At 37.9% G+C, this 27,143-nt stretch overlaps 1 protein-coding gene across 4 annotated transcripts in view; it reads right to left on the bottom strand.

Annotated features, from left to right (window-relative positions):
• The window catches only part of UEVLD (UEV and lactate/malate dehyrogenase domains), a 65,039-nt gene that overhangs the window by 15,932 nt on the left and 21,964 nt on the right, over positions 1–27,143 (bottom strand). For 2 of the 4 annotated variants that reach the window (XM_021005443.2, XM_078148635.1), the window contains exons 7-9: positions 23,944–24,046; positions 4,596–4,766; positions 2,090–2,263 (exon numbers count right to left, since the gene is read on the bottom strand). In XM_021005443.2, the coding sequence (XP_020861102.1) occupies positions 2,090–2,263; positions 4,596–4,766; positions 23,944–24,046 (448 nt within the window). Of the gene's footprint in view, positions 1–2,089; positions 2,264–4,595; positions 4,767–23,943; positions 24,047–27,143 lie in introns of those variants that run through there. The other 2 variants (XM_021005445.2, XM_078148636.1) reach the window with 2 other exon arrangements.

Below are 27,143 nucleotides of genomic sequence, written 5' to 3'. Positions count from 1 at the left end.
AGGCTTGTGTCGATTTAAATTCCAAGATAGTTAAGAAGGAGCTGAGTTGCCAAGGACCTTACCTTGATGACTCACTGTTCTTTGTCTTATTTCACTGCTATGTCTGACCTCCCAGTTAGATTATAAACTCCCATTTGAAGGTAAGGAACATATCTTTTCAGTACCCTTCACTATGCTTAGAACAGGGCTATTGAAGAGGAAATGGACAAAACCTATATGCTGTGAGTTTAGGGGAACCATCTTCTCTCACCTTTCCAACATTTAAAAGGAATCTCAGAGATCAAAGAAATGGAGCCTGAAGGGTTGAGCTGGGAGATCTCCACTCTCTTAAAGATCCCGTCCCAGACAGACATTCTGATGGGATTAACTACAGGGAAATATGCCCTTTGGAAAAGACCTGATCTTGGGGGACACCAAGGTCAAAATATTCTCTCCCCCAAATCATGTAATATTCCGTACCTATTATTCAACCCCTTAAACTGTTCTGCAGACTTGTTAGCCACCTGACAAGTACCCACCAGCTGATGCTAATTAAACTTTTGGCATCTATCTTTGCCTCTTGATTTAATAACCTTCAGTCAAAGAGAACTATTCGGTCATTTTACAGTAATGTCCAATTCTTTGTGACCCTATTTTGGGTTTTCTTGGCAAAGATACTAGAATGGCTTGCTATTTCCTTCTCCAGTTCATTTTACAGATAAGGAAACTGAGGCAAATTGGGTTAAGTGACTTGCCCAGAGTCACACAGTTAGTGTGTGTCTGAAGCCATATTAGAACTCAGGAAAATGAGTTTTTCTGACTCCTGGCCTGGACCCTATCACGACTTCACCCAGCTGCCCCACAGAGGGAACACGGTGCAAGGAATTATTCTCCAGAAAGATCTTAGGACCTCTAGGTTGAGATATTCTCCAACACTACTGTAAGAATTTTAAATTTCCTTTCTATTTAGCTCCAGCACGGTCATTTTATTTGTAACAAAAAATCATGTAGCCAGCAAAAGCTTTCCTTATGGTATAATTTAGCTGAGACTTCTAGTTATTTTAACTAAGGTAAGAAACTGGTCAGGGGTAAAAGAATTTCTGGCTTAGCTTTATGATAGCCATTTGGTAGTTATAAATCCCAGACAAATCCTCTCTGTGTTTATTGATCAATTTACAAATTGAACTGAGGTAATTTTTTTCCTTAAGTATCTTTTGACATGTAAGCCTCCTTTTCAATTAGTTTACTATAAATTCCCCAAGTATATCTTTAAAATGTGTATTTTTCCATTTTGGCAGCTGTACCTTTTTTTTTCTTTCTCTGTTGTAACTGGAAACTATATAAGTCTTAGGAGAACTTTGTCCATTGTCCAGTGGCCATTTAGAACCCTGAATCTGTGTTTTGAGCATATAATAAAAACTTGATTTTAAAACGTCTCTAACATGTTGATAAATATGATTGGCAACAGTACAAATGTATGAATCCTCAGATTTTCTGTATCACTATGTACAGAAAAAGTACTCAATAAATATTTGCTAAATGAATATTAACTTATGTAAGATAAGGTCTTGATTAGTGCTAACACATAACACTTTTCATCAAGTCACTTTGGACTGAATGCCTGGGGAAGGAGGAGGATGGTAGTTTAGGGGAGCATAAGGAGGAAGAATGAATGACACTGAAACCATCCCAGGAAAGGAGAACCGAAGGGAGCCAAGGCGTAGGAAGATGACTGGAAGGTTAGAAAGTTCCTACAAGGGGAAGAACAGTGAGAGAAGCCAGGTGTTTTATGTATTCTAGTTAACTACAAGAATGGAAAGTTGGCATCAAGGTAAGTCTTGGGCACTATGCTTCATAAGAAAATAGTTACCTTATATAAGATATCTGACAAAATTGCTTGGTCTTACCCTTGAACCTACATGAAAATAAATATATGCAAAAGAGAACAGCTCTCCTAGAAACTCCCATTTTGTTGCTGGTAGTAAAGCTAATGGCCACAAGCTATGAAATCCCAGCACTCCTACGTTCCCAGGTGCAACATAAAGGAACCCCAAAGACCACTTGTGATGACATGTTTCAAATTTTAAAAAATAGATCTGGACTACTTTACCTTTGTCTTCACCTTGTTCACCAATAATCCACACTTCCTTTCCTGAGTTCTGTGCTTTCAAAATATTTGTAAGAATATACTGGAATCTCTTTGAATCCAGATTGCATCCAATTCCTATCACTCTATTTTCAGGAAAGGCACTCAGTTTCCATGCTGCATATGTCATGATTTCAACTAAGCATTGGGTACAAACAGGAAAAATATAGCATTACTTCCCAGTAGGCTACCACCTTACAAGCTCATGAAGAAAATCAAGATTTGTTATGTTTTGTGAAATACATTACACTGGAGCCTCACTTTTCTTGGCATCTATTAACAGGGTTCATTTGGTACACCAGAAACCAATTTATTGGGACAGGCTCCAATACAGACCTTCCATATATTGTGTTTTACTCTATAGGAGTTCTTAACCTTGGGTTTATCTAAAAACAGATTTCAGTGGGTCTGTGACCTTGTGTGAGAAAAAAATTACATATTTATTTTCACTAACTGAAATTCAGCTTTTCTTTTAATGATGAATGTAGGCAACTGTTCTGAAAAAAGGTCCATAGGTTTTCTAAAACTGCCAAAAGAGTCCATGACATAAAAAAAAAGGTTAAGAACCCTGCTTTACAAGGAATATTGTTAAAATAAAGTTTTAACAATATACTTTACACATGTTTGATAGTAGAAGTTACATTTCAAAACTGCTTTAAATTATTCTATTATAGTATAAGATGTTAAAAGAACAGCAGGGCACAGTGGATAGAGAGCTATCCTCAGAATCAAAAAGGCCTGGACTGAAGTTCCATCTCTGACCTAAAGCAGGTGAATGGGCAAATCACTTAACCTCTTGGGTCATTTAGCAACTCTCTAAGCCTTATAAATTGCAAAGCTGGTGCAAATCTGCTTTGGAAGAGGGATTTTCTTCATCCAGAGGTTCCCTAAACCAATGAAATCACTAATCCAAAAAAACTGTTTAAAAATAGCGGCAAGTTAATAGTTTCCTAAAGATGCCTGAAAGAACAAGTTAATGACAAGGAGTGGAATACTCAGTTTTAAAACTAATATTCCTGTAGAGAATGGTAATTTCTTCTTAACAATCAAGTTTTTTTTCTCAGTTTAAAACTGGCATTTTAAAATGAGATTCATTACTATGCAGTATTATAATATCACTGAATTTTGCTTTGTTTGAAAAGGGAGGGAAACAATTTGGACCTATGATTTCATGAATTTAGGGTATCCGTCGAAAGGAAATTCTATCCACCAAAACAGGTCAACAACTGTTTCCCAACTGATAGTCTTAGAGTAACCTAGGAAGTTAAATGACTTGCCCAGGGTCATATAGCTATTTTGCATTAGAGACAGAACTTGAATCCAGGTCAACCTGACACCATGGCTGGCTCTCAATCTACTAGACTACACTGCTTCTCAATATCGCATTAAATAAGCCCCCCCCTTTATTGTATATTACAATAATAATAATAACTGTAGTGAAGGCTGGGTATACATATGGTGTCCTAAGAGTCTTAGTGCAGTTTGATACTTGAACCCACAGGATCCAATAAATGAAAAAGTGTCTACTTTGTGCCAGGCACTATCTTAGGCACTAAAGTATAAAAACAAAAACTGAACACTCCCTGCTTCTCTATTAGGGAAGCCAATACAAATATGTATATAGCAAATACAAAACAAATATAAGATAGTTTAGGGAGGAAGGGCGCCTATAGAAGGTGGTCCTAGAATGAAATCTAGAATCTGGAAGGCCTGCCCTAGATCTCAGTTTCCTTATCTGTGAAATAACAGGGTTGGACTAGATGGCCTGTAAGGTCCCTGAAGTCTCGATCTATGATCATATGAAATTGTTTCTCAACTAGCAAATCAAAATTAGCAGGAAACAACATCCATAAAAGGAGTTATTTTAAAAAACTGTTCTCTTTACTTAGATGCCATATCACCTTGGGAAAGAAAACTTTTTTTAAAGAAGTAAAATAATTAAAAGGTACTTTACAAAATATGTTTGAAAATGCTCAATTCTATTATATTTTAGTGGAAGTAATTGAGTATTTTCTTTCTGATGAAGGTTTAGCTGATAACTGTGAATATGCACATACACAAGCAAATCTTATTCTCAGGAGTCAAATGACAGCTGATGGGCATGTAGTGGCCATGTGTTATGAGACTTGAGGAGGCCCAAATACATGCCAATTCTTACTGGAGTTTCAAGGACACTAAAAATAGTCATGTTTTAGCATCTATGGTCTGCACCAGACTACAGTTACATGAAATCCTTTTGCAGAAGAGGTAGCAGTATTGAAGGATCACTGAGGGGTAGTTAATTAAGACTGCCCAATGTTTTAGGGGCTATTTTAATTTTGTGTTGTATGAGTGCTTCTGGCTTCCATGTGTTTGTGTATTTTATACCAGAATTCACATAGTTATATGGTTCTGAGAAAAAGAAGACAGGAAGATGACTATTGCTATGTTGCTTAAAATAAATCAAAAAGAAATTAGATGTCAATTTTACCTGGTTGAGAGGCAACAAGTATGACACTCTGTGGGCTGTAATGTCCCAGCACTGGGATGAGCTCCCTGAACATGTCCACATTGCTTTGTACCACATCGAGGTAGGTCTGAGAATTACCTAAGGAGTTAACTGTGATGATCACCACTCTGGAATTCCAAGAGGCAGACAAGTCTGATGAATAAAGAGAACATCTGGACGTCAAGGTACAATTTCTGTCATTTTTGTCAAATTCTATAAAATGGCAAACAACTTCTGCTTTTGCAATATAGTCCCTTATGTAGATGTTTTTAGGATACAGAACCTATAAAGAAGAGCTCTGTTTCAGCAGAAAAAGAAACTTTGCATCCTTTGGCAAAATGAATCTGGCAATAATTAAAATAAAAAAGGAATTCCTGTTTCTGCTTTTAAAAATGTTGAATTTTTACAGAGGACAATGAAATCGTATTAAAAAAACCTTTTCAGTTCAACTGAAAATATTAAGAATTTTTTTCTCCAATGTATAATCTTTTCCTAGACTTTTCCTTTTAGAAAAATTAGTAGAACAAAAACTAAGACATTTCATAGGGAAATGGATTCTGATAACAGAGTTTGAGACTAGTCTAGACAAGATTACTGCCTCCCCATCCATCTAAAAAGAGTGGAGAGTGTCCTCTCTTTCAATTAAGGTTAAGCTAGAGATCAACATTTAAGTCTTCTAGCCAAAAAGCATTAATTAAGTCCCAATTCAGTGCCAAATGCCATGCTAAGCACTGGGTATACAAAGAAAGGCAAAAACAGTACCTGCCCTCAAGGGGCTCCCAATGTAATGGGAGAGAGAACATTCAGCTATGTACAAACTAGATAAAAACAGGATAACCTCAGAGGGAAGGTACTATTATTGAGGAGGATCACTAAAGTTTTCCTGCAGAAGGTAGGATTTTAGCTGAGACTTGAAAGAATCCAGGGAAGCCAGGAAGAGGAGATGAGGAGGACGAGCATCCCAGCTATGGGGAACAACCAAAGTAAATGCCCAGTACCAAGTGATGGAGTGTCTTCTTCATGGAACAGCAAGAAAAGCAGTGTTAATGGATCTTGGCAGTACATGGAAGGAAGGAAGGTGTAAGAAGACTCAAAGAGAGGAGGGGGCCAAGTGATAAAGAACTTTTAAATGCCAAACAAGATTTTATGTTTGATCCTAGAAGTAACAGAGAACCACTCCACTTTATTAAATTAGGGGTGTGTGTGACACAGTCAGACCTGCACTTCAGGAAGAACATTTTGGCAGCTGAGCTCTGGAAAAACAGACTGGAGTGGGGAGAAATCTGAGGCAGGGAGATATGCCAGAAGAGGTTACTTCTAGTTGAAAAGGACAGATAGATACACAGACAGACAGATAGATAGATATAGCCCTGGAACACAAATTGGCTTTGTTACCACAGCCAGAGAGGTAGAAAGTACAAAAATATAATACTACTTGAAAATATCACTATTAGGAAGTCAGTTTTCAAAAGAAATACAAGCTAGCAACAAGATGAAAAAATGCTGCAAATCACTAAAAATAGAAGAAATGTAAATTAAAGCAGCTCTGAGGCTATACTTCATACCCATCAGAATAGCATAGGTGACTAAAAAGCAAAATGATAAACACCAGAGGGGCTGCAAGAAAATAGGTACATTAATGCACCGTTGGTGGAACTATAAACTGGTCCAACCATTATGGAAAGCAATTTGGAACTATACTTAAAAAGTTATTAAACTGTATATACCCTTTGACCTAGCAATACCATTCACTACTGGGCCTATATTGCAAAGATATCAAAGAAAGAGGAAAAGGACATATATGTATAAAAATTTTATAGCAGCTCCTTGTTGTAGAGTCAAAGAACTGGAAATTAAGGGGGAAAGGGGTGTTCATCAATTGAGGAATGTCTAAACAAACAATGGTATATGAATGTAATGCAGTACTATTGTGCTAAGAGATGGCAAAAGGGACAGTTTTAGAGAAACCTGGGAAAACTTATTCTTATGAATTTTATCAGGGTGAAATGAGTGGGATCAGACCAATGATGAAGAATGCTATCCACCTGGGGGCGGAACCAAGATGGCAGAGTGAAAGCAGTGACTTGCTTGAGCTCTCCTCCAAACCCCTCCAAATACTCATAAAAAATGGCTCTAAACAAATTTTGAAGCAGCAGAACCCACAAAAAGACAGAGTGAAACAAATTTGTAGCCCAAGACAACCTGGATGATTGATCAGAAAGGTGTATCGCACTGGGCTGGGAGCACAGCACAGCGTGGTGGGCACGTAGGGCACAGCGAACCTGGAGGAGGCTTCAGAGGACTGAATCGTGGGCAGCTGTGGAGGTTTCCAGACTCCTCAACCCACTAATGCCAAAGACAACTTAGAAGGTCAGTGGGAAAAGTCTGTTTCTATCAGTGCTGAGAGAGGAAGGCGGAGTCTCAGCTTCATTCCCCAAGAGCCTGGCGCTGGGGCGGGGGGGGGGGGGGCAGGCGGTCAGCTGCTTCCCGAGCTTCTGGCCCACAGACTGAAGGGGAATCCAGTGGCTGATCACAGAGGGATTGCAGGGATCTCTCTGCCAGTGCTGAGGCAGGAATCTCTTGCTTTGCCTGTGTTTGGATCTGGGCCACAGTTCTGGGTGGCGGTACTGGGGTGAGGAGGAACACTGGCATGGTGGAGCTTGTAGTGGCTGTGGAGAGAAACCCTCCTCACGGTTACAGGACAGAAAGGAGTACTTGTGGTCATAGGCCAGGAAAGGAGTAAACACCTCGCCCCTTATCATACCATCTTGGAAGAACTGAAAATTTACAGGTCCCTACAAGTATCTCTGAAAACAGCTGTACAAACCCCTGAAGCTTGGGACAGTACATTCTCCACATTGGAAGCAGACTCTTACCTTAACAAAGAGTTTAAAACTCAAGTAATTGGCCGGGATCATGAGGAAGCAGGGCAAAAAGAGTCAGACTATATTATCTTACTTTGGTGAAAAAGAAGATAAAAATATACAACCAGAAGAAGACAACAAAGTCAAAGCTCCTACATCCAAAGCCTCCAAGAAAAATATGAATCAGTCCCAGGCCTTGGAAGAGCTCAAAAGGGATTTTGAGAAGCAAGTAAGAGAAGTAGAGGAAAAACTGGGAAGAGAAATGAGAGTGATGCAAGAAAATCATGAAAAACAAGTCAACAGCTTGCTAAAGGAGACCCAAAAAAATACTGAAGAAAATAACACCTTAAAAAATAGCCTAACCCAAATGGCAAAAGAGGTCCAAAAAGCCAACAAGGAGAAAAATGCCCTAAAAAGAAAAATTGGCCAAATGGAAAAGGAAGTCCAAAAGCTTACTGAAGAAAATACTTCCTTAAAAATTAGAATAGAGCAATTGGAAGCTAGTGACTTTATGAGAAATCAAGACACTGTAAAACAAATCCAAAAGAATGAAAAATTAGAAAACAATGTGAAATATCTCATTGGAAAAACAACTGACCTGGAAAATAGATCCAGGAGAGAGAATTTAAAAATTATTGGACTATCTGAAAGCCATGATCAAAAAAAGAGCCTAGACATCATCTTTCAAGAAATTATCAAGGAAAACTGCCCTGATATTAGAACCAGAGGGCAAAATAGAAATTGAAAGAATCCACAGATCTCCTCCTGAAAGAGATCCCCAAAGGAAAACTCCTAGGAATATTGTAGCCAAATTCCAGAGTTCCCAGGTCAAGGAGAAAATATTACAAGCTGCCAGAAGGAAACAATTCAAGTCTGGAAACACAATCAGGATAACACAAGATTTAGCAGCTTCTACATTAAAGGACCACAGGGCATGGAATATAATATTCCGAGGGCAAAGGAGATAGGATTACAACCAAGAATCACCTACCCAGCAAAACTGAGTATAATCCTTCAGGGGAAAAAATGGTCATTCAGTGAAATAGAGGACTTTCAAGCATTTGATGAAAAGACCAGAGCTGAATAGAAAATTTGACTTTCAAATACAGGACTCAAGTGGAACATGAAGAGGTAAACAGGAAAGAGAAATCATAAGAGACTTATTAAGATTGAACTGTTTACATTCCTGCATGGAAAGATGATATTTATAACTCATGAGACCTTTGTCAGTATTAGGGTAGTTGAGAAAAAATTATATGTATGATAGATAGATAGATAGATAGATAGATAGATAGATAGATAGATAGATAGATAGATAGATAATAGAGGGCACAGGGTGAGTTGAAGATTAAGGGGTCATATCTGGAGAATAAAATTAAGGGATGAGAGAGGATATACTAGAGAAGAAGAAAGGGAGAGGTAGAATGGGTAAATTATCTCACAAAAAAAAACAGAAAAGAAAAGTCTCTTACAGTGGAGGGGAAACAGGGAAGGTGAGAGGGAATGATGATGAATCTTATTCTCATAGGATTTGGCTTAAGGAGGGAATAACATACACATTCAATTGGGTATGGAAATCTGTCTTACCCTACAGGAAAATAGGGGGAGAAGGGGACAAGAGAGCAGGGGATGATAGAGAGGAGGGCAGATTGGGAAAGGGGTAATCAGAAGAAATACTTCTGAGGAGGGACAGGGTCAAAAGAAGAATAGAATAAATGGGAGGGCAGGATAGGATTAAGGGAAATAGAGTTAGTTTTTCACAACATGTCTACTATGGAAGTGTTCTGCATAACTGCACATATATAACCTATATTGAGTTGTTTGCCTTTTCAATGAGGGTGGATGGGGAGGGAGGAAGAGAGAAAATTTGAAACCTAAAGTTTCAAAAATATATGTTTAAAAAAAATGTTTTCACATGCTACTGGGAAATAAGAAATACAGGAGATGGGGTATAGAAGTCTATCCTGCCCTACAGGAAAATAGAAGGGGTAGGGGACAAGAGAAGGGGGGAGAGATAGAAGAGAGGACAGATTAGGGGAAGGGATATTCAGAATGCATGCCATCTTGGGGTGGGGGGAGGGGTGAGATGGGGTGAAAATTTGGAACTCAAAAATTTGTGGAAGTGAATATTGAAAACTAAATAAATTTATATTAAAATAATAATAATAATAAAAATAAAAAAATAAAAAAAAAGAACACTACCCAGTTCTTCAAAATGTCAAATTTTGATTGTGGTCAACTCAGGAATTTGTTTTATTTGACCACGTTGTAAATTTGTTACAAGGGTTTTGTTTTTCTTTTCTTTTTCAATGTGGGGTGAGGAAGAAGAGAAAATAAATGCTTATTAATTGTAAAAAAGTAAGATAATCAAAAAAAGAAAACCTTCCTATCACACAATGTATGGTATATAAATACATGCTCAGATACATCAGGAAAAATTAAATTTGGGGGGGGAGGGTATAACAAATCTGTGATTTCATTGGTAATAGGGGATTTCCAGTGAAGATATTACCTTGCTAAGCATCTGTTCTATAACTTATAGTCTAGAATTGCCTGGGACACTGGAAGATTAAACAATTTGCTAGGGGTCACATAGCCAGTATGTGTCAGAGGCAGGATGTGAACCCAGGAATTCTAAACTCCAATGCTGGCTTTCCATTTACCGTACCACAGTAACGATCAGGAAAAATATAAGATCAATAGTCATCATCCTAATCTTACTCATCCTCAAAACATTTAGGTGAAGGTCTGGCCACTAAGTCTGCTAACAAAGCTACTATACCATTGCTCATTTTGAGTGGTTCTTACAGACAGTAGCTCTCAGTGGACAATAAATAAAGCCAGAGCATCAAAGAACACCCAGAAACTGCCCATACTGGTGACTATGTTGGTAATCTGGCACTATCATTCTACCTTTATTTTCCACTATTCCCTGGATACATCCTTGTATTTTCCCTTTTCTATCCTTTTGCTCAAGTTGTTTTCACCATAAATAATGCCCTCTCCCTTGCTCTCTGTCTCATGAAATCCTACCTACTCTACGAGGCCCAGTTCAAGTACTGCCTTCATAAAACCTACTAGCCCCAGCAGAAGGGATCTGTTCCTCCTTTACGGTGTGTACCGTTAATCCTCTATAGTTGCTGCCACCTTGTGACAGCTCTTCTAGCGTTCTCTTGAACTGTCATTTAATTCTTATATTATTTTAGTTTTTCACTTATGTCTTATCTCCCCAACTAAATGATAAGCTACATACTTGGTGCCATGGATTCATGCATATGACTTTGCACCGAGCAGAATACTCAGCAAATCTCTGATTTTAATTTGATTCTTCCCTTTCCCTTCCAGCATTCCCTTCAGATCTCCACATCTGGGTAAATAAGAAAGCTCTAAGGTTTGACGAACCAAGGAAGGGCATATAAAAAGTCAGGGCAGAAGCTTCAGGATTAAAAAGAGTAGCAAGTTTTATAAGAATGCAGAATGGCTCAGTATATGGGACTGATGTTTTAGCAGGAGGCTAAAGCAGCTGTGTTGAGGCAGGGGGACCAGTTAGTCAATATGAGGAAAGACTTACGTAAAACACTATTTAGAGTGATCAAATGCTGTGCTGAAAGAGCAAAGAGCTGCAAACTCTAAAGGAAAAGAATAAGGCATGAGGAGTCACTGCCCTTCCAATTTCCCAGGTTCACAAGCCCCAGTTTATCCTCTCTCCCTCCCTCTCTCTCCCTCTCTCTCACACACACCCTACATTCAAATAGGTTGCTAAATCTTGTTATTTCTGCCTTTACAACATTTCTCATTCTCATCTTCTCCCTATTCATACAGCTCTCACCTTATTTTAAAGCTCTTGTTACCTGTGGCCTAAACAATTCTCTCCCCACTCCAATCCATTCTATACATTGCTGCCAAGGTGATTTTTCTATCTAAATTTCCAGTTCTGATTTTGTTCTCTTTGAATAATTAAGCAACAGACAAAAAAATCCCCACTCAAAGGAGATGTGATTAAAGCATATGAACAACTATTAGCAACCATATGAAAGAATATGCTAAATCACTAATAAGAGAAATAAAAATCAAAACAACACTAAGGTTTCACCTCATACCTAGCAAACTGGCAAAGATGACAAAAAGATGGGAATAATTAATAGTGGAGGGCTTGTGGAAAGACATGCACACTAACAAATTGTTGGCAGAGCTATGAATTAGTACAATCATTCTGGAAAAAAATTTTAAATTATGCAAATCATGTTTACATCCTTTGAGACTCCATTATTAGGTACATATACCCCAGACAGCTTGTTGACAAATATAAAGGCCCCATATACAATAAAATATTTAGAGCAGCACTTCTTGTAACAGCAGAAGACTGGGGGAAAAGTAGATATCTACGGACTGGGAAATGGTCAAACACATCATGGTAAATGAATATGACGGAATATTACCATGATGTAAGAAATAAAAATGAATTCAGAGACACATGTAAAGATTTATATGAAATGATGCCAAATGAAGTAAGCAGAGCCAGAAAAACAATATATAACATGACTATATGGGTGAAAAATAGGAACCACAAACATTTCACTACATTTTTGATAGACTAACAAAGTGGAAATCCCTCCAATCGCTTAGTGGCCTAATATTAGAAAGACCCCAAACCCCTCTGCGAGGACATAGTAAAACAGATGGTCTCATCCACTGTTGTAACAGCTGTCCTTGGATAAAAGACCCTGAAGTTTTGTCTAATAAATGACTGCTTCTACAATTCTAAAAGCGTCTGGTCTCTTTCCCATGTCTCCTGACCTTGAATAGGAATGTTTTCTTACTCCAATAATAAATCCTGCTAAGTATATTTCAAATGTTCCCTCTTTTCTTATTTAGTTGATCCTTTTTTCCCCTCTACTCCTCTCCTCGGAAACGTTAAGGATTATTAAGGGGTCCTCTGAACTTGTCTTTTTGAGTTGCCATATTTTCCAGAAACAATGGACCCAGAGCATGTGGAAGGCCCTGAATGTGTCAAGAACAAAGCTCCCCACCCCCACCCCAGCTGACATAATTTGTTGTTTGCACCCCAAGCTAGATTCCCTATGTATCCCTGGGAGGCAAGACAGGCACCAGCCAGTCTGTGCCAGGCTGGGAAAATGCTTGTGCAGCTGGGGTCCTTTGCAGATTAGGGGACCCTCCTATATTCACAGTTTAGCCAGGCAGGGGTAGGGAACCTGTGGCCTCGAAGCCACATGTGGCCAGGAAGCCTCCAGTTCCCCATCCCTGTAAGGGAAAAGAATGCAGTTTTTGAAATCACCTTGCTCCTTCCCTTCAGGAGGGGTTTTGACTTTTTCCCAACTTTACTACACCTTTCCCCATCCCATGCCATATTCCTTCCTGGTAGCTCCTCCTCCCTTTGTCCAACTATTATAAAAATGCAAACTTCTTTACGGATTATGAACTCTTTGGGCTCCACATACATTCTCACTCTTTTTGTAATTAATAAACCCGGTTTTCACATAAGTTTCATGTCATTGTGATTGCCTGTTGACAGAAATATTTTATTTATCTATCCTAAGTTGCAGCAGAATGCTTCTGATTAACTGTATACTTTAAGTGGGTCTGAAAGTTATAAAAACCAAATCTGTATGAATCTATAGGATTCCTAGGAATCTAAATTTGCTATTAGCAAAAGCAGATTCCTTAGCATACCAATAAATCTCTTTACTTTCAGATTGGTCTCCTATCTTTGACTGACAGTCATCAACCAGACCTTCACACTCAGAGGTATGCCTCTCCCAAAAGCTCGAGAGAATTCCCCAACACCTACAACAATGTAAATGGAAAGAATCACTACAAAACATTAAAAAATTAATATTCCACGATTATAAAGAACAAGGTTGGCCCCAGTCACACACATGAGAACATACCTATAACATAAAGTTGTAGACCTGAGGGGTGCTCAGTTACAAGAAAAAACTGCATATAAAGTCAGATTTTAAAGACATATTTATTGGCTTTGCTGAAATTTTTTCTTTTCTTTTTTTTTTTAAATAAAAACCTTAGTCATAAGGGAAGGCTCTCAGAAGGGAAAAGAAGAGGGCTAAAGGGGGCAGGTAGGTGGCACAGTGGATAGAGCACCAGCCCTGAAGTCAGGAGGACCCGAGTTCAAATTTGACCTCAGACCAAACACTTAACACTTAATATGACCCTGGGCAAGTCATTAACCTCAATTCCCTAAAAAAGAAAGAAAGAAAGAAAGAAAAGAAGAACATTCAGGAAATGTAAAAGCAAAATATATCAATAAAAATTTATTTCAAAAAAGATCATTAGCAGAAGTCTGCATGTTCCCTTCTCATACTTCCATCAGGAATGTCTAAATAAATGCAAGTGTAAATAATTCTATTAATTTAATAATGCAAGTGTAAAGAAGTTTTGTAAAAATGGAAAAGTAGGTAAATGAGCCAGAAGTTATTTAGATTTTCTAGTTCCCCTTTTGGGGTAATAAAACCAAAGATTTTTTCCTAAGCCTTTGGCTTTGATACCTTGAGAATCTAATGCCCTCCAAACTGTGTTGTTTCCAGCACGGACCACTTCTGTGTATATTTGGTCTAGCCCTACTGTCCTTTCTATTTTCATTTTCTTTAATACCATTTTAACTTTCTCATAAAGCAGATTTGACACTGTAATTTTACAGTCTAGACGTGAACTACCTGAACTGTCCATTATTTTTCACTGTTAAAAGACTTTGCTATAAAAATCCTTATACATTTTCCCATCTTTCAACTGTGGTCCTCATTTCAGTTCCATTCTTAAATGTCCTCAGGATAAAACCCTAATGTATCTTTTTTTCATTACTTTCTGGGTTACTTGTAATTTGTAATAAAATCCACCTCAAAGTCAAAGAAGAAATTGATAAAATGGAAAGCAAAAAAAAAATCCACTGAATAAAAAAGCTCTTTTTGAAAATAAAATAAACTATTATCTAATTTGATTTTAGGAGAATTCACAACAAATGCAAATGAAATAAACAAAATTATTAAAAATTATTTTGTCCACCTATGTGTCAATAAAACCAATAACCTAAATTAGCTGTACGATTATTTATAAAAATGCAAAATGTCAAGAATGAAAAAACAAAAATAGATAATTTAAATAATTCAATCTCATAATAAGAAATGGGAAAAGGCATAAATAAGTTAGTTCCCAAAGAAAAAAAAATCCTAGGATAAGATGGACTTGTGAATTCTATCAAATATTCAAAGAAAATTAATTCAAATATTACATAAAGTGTTTGAAAAAATATAAAAAACAATCTTTCCAAATTCCTTCTTTGAAATAAATATGGTCTTGATACCTAAACCAAGGAGTCAAAACAGAGAAAGAAAACTATAGACCACTATTCCTAATGAGTACTGATGGAAAATTTGTAAATAAAATATTAGCAAAGAGACTACAAAAACATATCATAAAGATATTACACTATAAATGGCTTAAATTTATACTAAGAATACAGACTTGGTTCAACATCAGGAAGGCTATAAATACAATTGTCCATACAATAATAAAACAATAAATATCATGATAATATCAAGATGCAGAAAAAAACTATTGACAACATAATACCCCTTCTTCCTGTGAAAAAATCTGGAAAATACAGTAATAAATGAACATTTCCTTAATATGACATACAATATCTACATAAAACCAAGACATTATATGTAATAGAGATAAACTAGAAGTCTTTCTAATTAAGTCAGAATTTAAGAAAAGATGCCCATTATTACCTCTACTATAGTGCTAGAAATGTTAGTAAGGGAAATAGGATAAGAAAAAAAATTGAGGGAATATGTATAAGCAAAGAGGAAACAAAATGATTGCTGTTTACATATGATAGGATGGTTTATTTATGGAATGCTAGAAATTCAGCTAAAAAGTAACTGAAAAAATAATTCAGCAAAGTAGCAGAATATAAAATAAATCCACACAAGTCATCAATATTTCTGTATATCATTTCCAGCAGGAGGAGACAGAAAGAGGAATTCCATTTAAAATAACAAAAAAAGTATTTAAAATTTTAAGAGTTTACCTACCAAGACACACCCAAAGGAATTATATGAATACAACTAATAAACTCTCTTTAGAGAAATAAAGACAGACCTAAATAATTTTTAAAATATTAATTTCTCACAGCCAATATAATAAAAATGACAGTAATACCTCTATTAATTCACTTATTCAGTGCCATACCAATTAATCTTCCAAGGTATTACTTTCTAGAACTAGAAAAAATATAATGAAATTCATCTAGAAGAATAAAGGATCAAGAATCTTGGAAAAAATGAAAAAAAATAGTAAGGAAGGGAATCTAGAAGTATTAGATCTCCAACCATATTATAAAGCATTAGTCACCAAAAAATTTAATAATAGCTAAGAAACAAAAGTCAATCAACTGGAACAGACTAGGTAAACAAACACAGCAGTACTGGGCTTGATAAACCCCAAGACCCTAGCTATAGAGGGGTAGGCACCCATTATTTGGCAAAAAGTGTTGAGAAAACTGGAAAGTAATTTGGTAGAAAGTAGGCACAGATAAGTATCTCATACCATTAATCAAAACAAGCTGGGGGGGGGGCAGCTAGGTGGCACAGTGGATAGAGTACCGGCCCTGGATTCAGGAGGACCTGAGTTCAAATCCAGTCTCAGACACATAACACTAGCTGTGTGACCCTGGGCAAGTCACTTAACTTCCATTGCCCAACAACAACAACAAAAAAACCCAAAAAACCAAGCCCCAAATGGATATACAACTTAGACATTAAGAGTGACATCATAAACAAATTAGAAGAACAAGGAAGAAATAACTTTTCAGATCTATGGATAGAGAACTAATTTATAGCCAAACAAGGGAAAGAGAGGATAACAGAAGATTAAAAAGGACAATTTTTATTACATAAAATTAAGAAGTTTTTGTAAAAAACAAACAAGAAAAACAGTGCAACTAAAATTAGAAGAGAAGCAAGTAACTGGGGAAAAAAATCTGCAGCAAATTTCTCTTATAAGGGTATTATTTCCAAGATATATAAAGAACTGGTTCACATTTATAAGAATAAGAGCCATTCATCAATAGACAAATGACCAAAGGATACTGTAAATAAGGAGGATTGTTATTCTTTTTCAGATAATAATTTCCAGGATCCACGGCCAAAACAGTATATTAGTTCCCAAGATTTCACACTGTAAACAGTTTCTACTGCAACAGCACGGTGAGATATAAGGATGAGATAATGTGAAATTGTGAGGCTATTGTTGGCAAGTTGCCTTCTTTGTATGCTTCTCTATAAATGAAGAGAGCACTGGTTAGTGATTTGGGATTTATGAACGTGCATGCCTCAACCTGCCCCCTCTGAAGCTTAGTGGGAAGTGGACTAGCTGGAATGCTGTGTGTGTGTGTGTGCGTGTGTGTGTGCGCACACGCACGCCTTGACATGTCTCCATCAAGGCTTGGGGGGTATTTAGGAGAATATAATAGCTGGAATGCTGTGCCTGTCTCGACTGGCCCCCATCAAGATGCAGGGGTTTTTACTTCCTCTTCTTGTCAACTCCTGCGAGAAGGGTGATCAAGGGATCCTGTAAGAGTTGGTACTCCCATTATCAGGGACCCATAGAAAAGACTAAATTATTATATAACCCCCCCAGCTTCTCTGTCATTGTCCTTCTGGCTGCTCAAATCAAGAGTAAACCTGCTAGAAGCTAGAGCCCAAAACCTTTGGCAGTGGCTCCTGACCAATAACTGGCTTGGTTGGTGTTTCCTGTGTTACAGATATGAACAGTTTTCAAAAGAAGAAATGCAAACTATCAAAAAGCTGTTATACCGAGAAATTAGCGAGTTAGACCCAGACTAATTTAAATTGTGGACTTTATTATATTAGCACGCGGCTGCCAGGGGTATTCACATCCAAATCAAGCAGCCTCCATCAGGGGTCGAGCTAGGGTTTATATAGGGAGTATACAGGACAGAGAGGGGGATGGATCTTTGAAGTCTGGCAAGAGGAAGAGTTTTGGGGCTGGTCAAGGACACCCCTCTCCCTCTGTCTAGACATGATAATGCTCTGCAACAAAGGAAAAAACTTTCTCACAATGGAGGCTTCCAGAGACATGATCTGAGGGCTGGGGCCTGAGCAGCCAGATGAGGGTCCTGCTAAGGAATTTGGAGGCTTCCAGAGATATGATCTGAGGGCTGGAGCCTGAGCAGCCAGATAAGGGTCATGCTGAGGCCCATGAATGAATACTGCTAGGCACAATGTCCTTGGGCTGGGGAGTGGTTGTCAGAGATAGTGTTTCTGAGACTAGGGAGGCATTTTTGGGGCAAAAGTATAAGCACAAGCATCCGAGCACCCCATCATTACAGGTCAGGGATCACACAAACCAGACCAGGTGTCCTGGTTTCTGGTATAAATATAATTATCTAAAGCCATTATATTGCAAGTTTTCTTATCCATTTGCATTGGAGGTATGGGTTGTGCTTAAGCTATGCAAGAGTACATTTCACTACTGTTTAGATTTAGGAGGAAAGAGGTCTGGGGCAAGATTAAGCAGCAACTTCTGCTTTCCATGGCCTAAAGGGTCCCACTACCTAAATGGTAAAATAATGTTCTGCATTACAAAGCCACATGAAAAAAAATGTTCTGAATCATTAATAACTAGAGAAATGAAAACTATAGCAATGTAAGAGTTCTACCTCATACCCATCAAATCGACAAAGTTGACAAAAAAAGAAAATAACAAATTTGGAGAGGCTACAGGAAAACAGGCACATTAGTCCATTCTCCATTCAGCTGCCAGAGTGACTCTCTCAAATGGCAGGTCTGACCATGTCCCCCAACTCAATAAACACTAACAGCACCTTATTACCTCGAGGATCAAATATAAAATCCTGTTTGGTGTTCAAAGCCCTTCATAACCTGTATTCCCCACCCCCCAACCCCACCTCTTCTTTTTACATCTTATACATATTCCCCACCCTCCATATATTCTTCAATCCATTTCTCAGCTTCTAGAATTTTTACTGTTTATCCCACATTCCTGAAATGTTCTTCCTCCTCATCTCAACCTCTTAGCTTTCCTGACTTCCTGCAGGTTCCATCTAAAATCCCACTTTCTACAGGAAGCTTTTCCAATCCTTCTTCATACTAATACCCTCCCACTGCTAATTATTTCTTACTTATCCTGTATATAGCCTGGTTATACATTGTTGTTTGCAAGTTGTCTCCCCTATCAGACTGTGAGCTCCTTGAGGACAGGAATTGTCTTTCGCCTTTCTTTGTATCCCCAACTCCCAATAAATACTTACTGATTAAGACACTATTGGTGGAACTATGAATTGGTACAGACAATTCTGGAAAGTAATTTGGAACCATGTCAAAAAAAATCACTAAGTTGTACATGCCCTTTATCCTAGCAATCCCCCTGTTAGACCTATACCCCTAAAGAAATCAAAAGGAGGAAAATCGAAAAAGGAAAATGTACAAACATATTTACGGCAGCTCCTTCTGTGGTATCAAAGGGGATGCCCATCAACTGAGGATTAGCTGAACTATGGTCTATGAACACAATGGAATGCTATTGTGCCACAAGAAATTATGAAAGAACAGTGTCAGAGGAACCTGAGAAGATCTGCATGAACTAATACAGAGTGAAGTGAGAAGAACTAGGAAAAGAATTTACATATTAACAACACTGTAAATACAAAGAACTTAATGTACCATTAAAAGCTCTCCTCAGGCAAGGTATCTCCCATAAATATATGAAAATCATATATGAATATGATAGACATTAATGCAAAGATTGTCGTTCAATGACTTAGTGTCACTGACATGCGAGGTGTTCAAAACAGTAGACAGACGCTCACCAAAAATGCTTGCCAATGTCAACATGAATATGTGACAATGTCAACAAAACATTAACTGTTTTAATGCTTTCTATAATGTCTGATCTCTGTAATTCTATATTCCTCCTTATTATATGGTTTTGCTCCATAGAATTTTATAACTACAAGTGCTACAGTTTCTCACAATGAAGAATGTGTTGAAGCAATACTGCTTGTTACAGAATATAAACATGCATACATGTTTCCTTATAATTACAGTAATATGTAAGGCCTTATTAGAATCTTTGTATATTGGAAATTTATTGTTTCTTCCCTATGAAATCTGAGTTAACACTAACACGTAAAATCCAAAAGGGGAGAAAAAAAACAAGCACATTTATAAGGCGTTTAATTTCTCGTGTGGAAGAGTAACCTAAAGCCATTCAACCTGGCGTTTCTTCTGAATTTCGTGGGAATTCTGTCCATGTTACTTGACATGTACTCTGCAAGTGTTAACTGTCCCTTGCTTTTCACTTTTAGCCCTAGAAACAGCCCCCAAATTCTCCACCTTCTTTTCCTGGTAACTTCATAGATAAATTTTTACATGGGCCCATGCCGCATCACAGCACCTGGCATCACAGAGAGGAAGGTCTGTTTCCCCCTCATTAGCTAACCTTGAGTCAGTCCCATACCCTCATACCCCTCTCTTAATTACTGGGCCTGAAGATCCCAAAGTGTAGGTTTTCAAAGCAGAGGTAACAGATATCACTTTGTTCCTCACCAAGCACTATCCTGGAACCCCTAAAAAGGAGGAAGCTTGCATCTTGAACATGTCAGAAATGGGACTCTTCCCATACAAAAATGGAAAACCATCTTTGGAACTGCCACCTCACTACAATCAGGGGGTCTGCAGGCCCACATTATTCCACTTCTATCTCCAAAAAGTTGTAAAATCAATTTTTAAAATCTATTTTGGACACATAAATCTTTTACATGGATTTCCTTTTACCTCCTTCTCTAATGTAGCTGCTTGGGTTACCACATAATAATAATTACTTGGAAATACAGCTGCAGCCACATGAAAGAACTGAAGAGACAATAGTAAGTATTTTCAATTTTAAACTCTTCAAATCCAGGAAGCCCTCATACCAATTGCTGGAGTAAGTGGCCCTAATTTCGATGTCTTACATAGATTCCAGACAAAAGAAGTACTTGCTATTTATTGATGATAAGGTCCTTCAAAATCTCCTTTTTGATTATTGTACTAATTACCTTGAAACACTACAAAGCTTCCTCGGTGAAATCCATGGCAATGAAAAAGTCTGGTCTAAAACAAAAAGGACAGAAGTACATTTTGCCCACATTATAGTAAGCAGCCAAACAGGTATCCAAGTGAATTAGTCTATCGATATGTATATTTTGGACAATAGGCCAGATGGACAATGAACTGGACCAAGAAATGAGTAGAAAGAAAATCAGGATAGACTGTATTTGGGAAATTGTGCCATGCTTCCAATGATCCTAAACTACTGCTACAAAAATTCATCTCTTTAACAACAATATTCTCCCCCTGATGTTATACGGTTACAAACTATGGAACGTCAGCATCTCAGAAAAGAGACTCAGGAAAACACAATAATTATGTCAAGTCATATGAGACAACATATCCACTAGGGTGCATCCACTAAATGGCTCACTAGTGATTTGAAAGAGTGTTTTAAATAACTCAGGATATAACCTAAGGCCCTTGGGAAAATCTGGCTCCCCATGGCTCTCCCAAAGAAGAATCCACATAAGGCCTGCCAAAAGTTCACTAAGGCCACTATTCTTTCTGGAGACTTTCAAATGTCAGAAATGAAAATAAGACATATACTATAATGAATCTTTATGAAGTACAAAGTATATAACACCAAACCAAACCTACTCTAGGTGAAATAAAAGGGAAGACATGCACATGGTGCATCATCTCCAATTTTGTGATTCTTTACCCAAGGTGTGACTTCTTTTTGGTAATGTCTATAATAGAGTTGTACTCTTTCTGGATTCAGTCATAGTTCCCATTAAGCAGTATCAGGAAAATTGTGCATGACACTCCCCTCCAACAAATGGTAAATTTCCAAATTTTAATTCAATTCAATAAATACTGTTAAGCAACAGTTATGTGAAAGAAATGTTTACTTCACACAGGCAATCTTGTCCCTATCCTTAAGAAATATTCCTCAGGTTTCTAGAAGGAAATTTCTCCAAAAAGTCAACTCAGTGCAGCTGATTTGACCCTGACCCCTCACTTCCTCCCAAATCACCACTTGGGTTGGAGAAGTCAGCCAGTCAGCCAACAAATATCTATGAAATAACTACTATGTTCTAGGCACTGTGTGAAGTTAACTAACATATTAAAAGACAAATCTTTTCATCCCTTCAGAAAAAAGAAGCAAAGGCCAAACCAGAAAAAACCGTTCCTATCTCCCTTTCTACCCTGTTCTTCTCTGTCCTTCTGGGATTCCAGCATACTCTCACTACCCTGTCCAAACCCATCTCCCAAGTGTCCCATGCTTAAAAATTATTTCTTATTCTCTCATTCTCCTAAGCCCATCAAAATTTCTACTCCATTCCTGTGGATGTGAATCAGGTGTTAAATCCACTCATAACCTGGCCACTTCCTACCATTCCTGTCGTTCTCCACCTTATATCCCCTCCACATACTCTTAAGTTCCAGTGACAGTGACCCCCTTGCTCCATCTCCCAACTCTGGGCATCTTCACCGGTATCTCTCATGCCTGGGATTCTCTTCCTCCTCATTTCAGCCTAGCTTCTCTGGTTTACTTCAAGTGTCAACTAAAATACCACCTTCTACAGGAAGCCTTTCCAGACCCTTGTGCCTCCCCTCTGAGATTACCTTCAATTTATCTTGTCTATACCTTGTTTGTACATAGCTGTGTGGATGTTGTTTCCCCCGTTAGAGAGCAGAGTCTGTCTTTTGCCTTTCTTCATATCCTCAAGGCTTAGCACAGGGCCTGCCCACAGCAATGAATACATGTTTGTAGATTTGACTTGACTAATTCACAAGGTTATGAATCACTGGTTCTTAACCTAGCACACAGAGGAAAGATGTTTTCTCAGGACAAGTATGGAGACCTGGATACCTGGCCCTTTTGTAGGTACCAACCTAGTGAAAACTAATTCAGCACCTCCTACTGGGGCTGTGGAAAGACAGGTATTTTAATGCATCATTGGTAGAGACATGAAATGGTCCATTCTCAAAAGCAGTTTGGAATTACGCATAGAAAGTATCTATGATATTTATACCCTTTGACTCACAGACTCCACTGATAGAATATATCCCAAGGAAGTCAGTAACAAAAGTTACCATATATACCAAAATATTTATAGCAGTATGTTTTGTAGTAGTAAAATCCTGAAACAAAGTGGATGCCCATCAATTAAGGAATGGCTAAACAAACTGTGATATATGCATACAGGACCAACAAGACTAAATGCTGTAAAATTATGATGACCAACTCTGACTCAAAAGAAGAGATATAAGATGATATCTCTGCCATTCAACCAAACAATTCATTTATCACTGATGCTCAAAACCTCAGAAATGACCTTTGACTTTTCCTGTTCCCTCTCCTCATATTCAATTGGTTACCGGACCTTAACTACTATAATAGCTTTCTTCATAGTCTCTCTGACTCTAGCCTCTGCCTGATTTAATTTATTCTTTATACAGCTGCCAAAATAATCTTCCAGATATATCTATACCTGGGCTTCTCCTCAAAACCTTTCTAGCTTGATAGGATCTGCTAGAGCTTGACTACCCCTAGCATAGCCTTTGAGAACCCAGGACCTCCATATGGTAAGATATAGAAATAGGACTTCAGGAGAAGTGGAAAAATTAGAGAGAAAGGTATACTTCAATAGAACAAGGATCCATTATTTCATTTTGGGTTACTCTTTTCACCACTGCAGATTAAAACCCTTTTATGTTCAGTATCCAGTCTTACACCGAGTAGACAATCTTAACGAACTGCAATACAACAAAAAACCAAAATCATCTTATTTTCAACATAAATAAATAAATAAATAAATGTTCTTTTTAAATAAACTCTATACTGGCTAATACATAGTTTTTTTGGCTCCCAGAAGACTCAAGCATTGTTTCCACATAACTTATTTCCATCCTCCTGTAAACACAACAAAAGCAGCATCAAAGTAGGGCTTGAACATGAATATCTCAGCAGCTACTGAAGCCTGAAGCACTAATACATGCTGCAGTGGGGATCATATCCTCATCACTGAGTTGTATCTGAACCACCGGTAAATGCTGTCAATTATGCAGCATAAAACCCAAGAACAATCATCCACAGGGACAAAGTCACTTGCCAAGAGGCAGGATTGCATAGGAAAAAAAATCAATACGCTAAAGAATGAGATCTGGGTTCTAATTCCAGTTCTGTCATTAACTGGCTATGAGACTTGGGGGCAAGTCACTTAACCTCTCCCACTCTATTTCCTTTGTATATAATGTCTAAAATGATCCCTTTCTCCTTGAAAATTCTTCAGATTGAGTACCAAAGGACACAGAGCAAGTTTCTCTCAAACAGAATAGCCATACCTTTGCTGATTTCCACATTTTGCAGCTCAAAAATATCCATGTCCATTGTTCCTCCTTTTGTTCCTTCTGAGAAGTCTATAAGGACCACCTTATCTGTAATACCCTGTGTAAAAAAAAAAATCAATACTGCAAGAAAACAATGGCATTCACTTCAGAAATGATCAGGTCCAGATTTAGCACATTTTAGAACATGCTAAACAATGACCAACACAGACAGATTCCATGTGATATCTGAAGATGAAAAGGACTTCATTTCTGCAAAATAAGAATGTCAAAAGACTACCAACTGAACAACTGATAAACACAAAAATTAAGAAATGTGATCTCTTTGGGTGTGGCTGCTCAAAAGCAGGATTTTGAGAGGGTTTAAATCAGAGACCCTAAATCTAGTCCATCTGTTGATATAACAGGCTAGCCTTCAACAATGCATTTTAAAATCACATGGAGAATGACATGGAAAAAGAAGTTATTACATTTTTGTTGCTGATCTTAGGGATTATATCTTCCTTTCGAAATCAAAATTTCCACTTTGAAAACTAAAAAATGTCCGTCGAATCCAAGAATGAGTGGTAGGTTCCTACCAACTTTATGGGCATCCAGAATTATTAGTTTTCTTCAAGTCCCAACTCAAGCGACACCTTCTGTGGAATATTTTCTTCCTCGAATTACTTTGCACTGATTTATCTATGTACCTGTAGCCTTCCCTCTACCTCTCCAAAAACTGAAAGCTCCTTAAATATATTTCATTTTGTCTTTTTATCTCCAGTGCTTTGTACACAAGTGCTTAATAAAGGCTGCATTTGAATTCAGGTCTTCCCAACTCCAGGCTCTGTTTTTTATCTACTGCCCCAACAGCTGCCTCTAAGAAAAAGTGTTCTTGTTCTTCTTGGCATGAGCTATTGTCTTGAATAGAGCTAGTCAGCCTCCCTAGTAATTGGGAGCTTAGACATAACTCTATAAGGGCTTGAGATATCACCAGTATTGCAACAGCAGGAAGAGAATTCTTGCAGGTCTCACACAGGACAATGGTGGGAGGAGAACTGGGAGGCAGCATAAAAGATATCAAAGACATGTATGAAGTGGGATAGTCACAGCAGAGGAATAACCAATGGATGGCCCACCCCCACAACATCAAGATGGGCTAGCAGAGGACTCCCAGCAGACTAAGTGGACTCTTGGTGGATGATTTATGGGAGGACAAGGACAAGAGTTAGTTTAGGTAAGAAGGTCTGGACGGGTGGTGATTTTACCATTAATGGTAATGCCCACATTGATGAGATCCCGTATTCATCAACATAAGTGAAAACAATGAAGAGAAGCAAAAATGTCCATTGGTGATTTACTAATGGATGATTGTGGAAACTTCCAAGAATATAATACTGTATCAATATGAGCCCAAATCAGACTCTCAAACTATATAGTTTTTGCTAATTTAAGATCCTACACTTAAACATCAACAAATCAATAGTTAAATCGATTCTACACTTTATCTAGCAAAGAAACCATCTTGGATTTCTATAACAAAGGATGATTCAAGGACTGAGGATCAGAGGTAGGTCTGGAATGGGCTCTAAGGCCAATAAACCCAATCCTCACATTTTACAAATGAGGAAACTGAGGCACAAAGATATGAAATGACTTGTCTAGGATCTCACAGCCAAGGAAGTATCTGAGACAAGATCTGAATACAGGTCTTACTGATTCCAAGCCCAGAACTCCATCCACTAGGCACCTACATACCTAACTAGGTGCTCAGAGCCCTAACGACCCTGGTACCACCTTTGACTCTGAATCTTTTCCCGTTGTTGAATATATGTCCAGATTGCTTGTAGAGACAAGTGAAGTTGCTTAGCACTTTTCCAACCACTACTTAAAAAACAAATGTTTGACTAAGTTGCATTCTTTATGTTCAGTGAACATTCATCCATCAAGAACAGTATTTCAAAAAGAACAAAAATCCTCTTCAAGACAATGAAAATTACAAATATTTCAGCTCTCAAAAAAAAAATCCACTTGCTTGCCCTTGGAATCAACAGAAAATGTTGGTTCAGAGAGTAAGAGGTGGGGTGTGGGAAGATGGGAGGTTACACTGCAAGTTCCTTGAGAGCAGGGACTGGTTTTTTTTTGGCTTTTTGCATTCCCAGTGCTTAGCACGTGCCTGGCACATAATAAGTACTTAATATTTATTGATTGGTTGATTGTTAGAGGGACATCTCTGTGGCAATCAACTTAGGTAATCATCTTAGAAGAATAAGCACAAGAATAGGGAATAAGACAGATGTAACTAGAAGCAATACTGTTTGTGTTTATTTTTTGCCAGATGAATTCTACAGAAATACGATGATAAAAGAGGGGCAAAGAGACTTGAGAAGATTAAGACTGATCATGTATCATTTATTTGTTGATCCTATTTACAATTAACTAGTTTTGTCCTGTAACTGCTTAAGTCATGGTTCTTCTTCTTTGAACTTAGTTCAGAGTTCAGGGGCCTGTAATGGATGAAGTTTAAGAACCCAGCTCTTCTGGTCTCAAGGGATTTAACTGACCTTGAAGAATGTATGTGAAAGGAAGGGACAGGCCTAAAATTTTTATTCCACCAAGTTATCTTTCCAGGATGTCTGGTTTGCTGTACAAAAGTCTGAGCTGCTGTCTCACACCTGTACTCAAACAATGAGCAGTTCTTACTCTCATGAGAGAAGAATGGAGGTTGTTGCTAGCCTCCACTACCAAACTTCCAACCAACTGTGATGTTCCCACACCTCAGCCTTGTAACCAATCACGTTACCCTTCATCCCACGATGTCATCTATCCTGCTCTGTTCTTCGTTCTTTTGTACTGCAGGGATGGTAAATTATTTAAGTTGAAAATGCCACAAGCCAAGGCTAAAGTGGAGATAGAGTTGGTGCGTGATTTTTTGTTCAGATGATTGTATACTTAATGCAGCCTCTGAGGCTGAGGATGCAACAAAGTATGGATCAATTCTTTGCCACTTGTGCTAATTTTGGCCTGACAATTACCACCAAGAAAACAGAAGTTCTCTACCACACCATCCATACATGGAACCATCAGTTACAAGAAATGGAGAAATACTGAATGCTGTAGATAAATTCACTTACTTAGCAGTATACTTTCTAGGGATAGTCATATGATGAGAAGGTTGATGCATACATCGCTAGAGTTAGCTAGCTCAGTTTTTAGGA

Source organism: Phascolarctos cinereus, unplaced genomic scaffold (assembly GCF_003287225.1).
Source record: "Phascolarctos cinereus isolate Bilbo 61053 unplaced genomic scaffold, phaCin_HiC Scaffold_9;HRSCAF=440, whole genome shotgun sequence".
Taxonomy (NCBI): domain Eukaryota; kingdom Metazoa; phylum Chordata; class Mammalia; order Diprotodontia; family Phascolarctidae; genus Phascolarctos; species Phascolarctos cinereus.
This window is presented reverse-complemented; position numbering and strand designations above follow the sequence as displayed.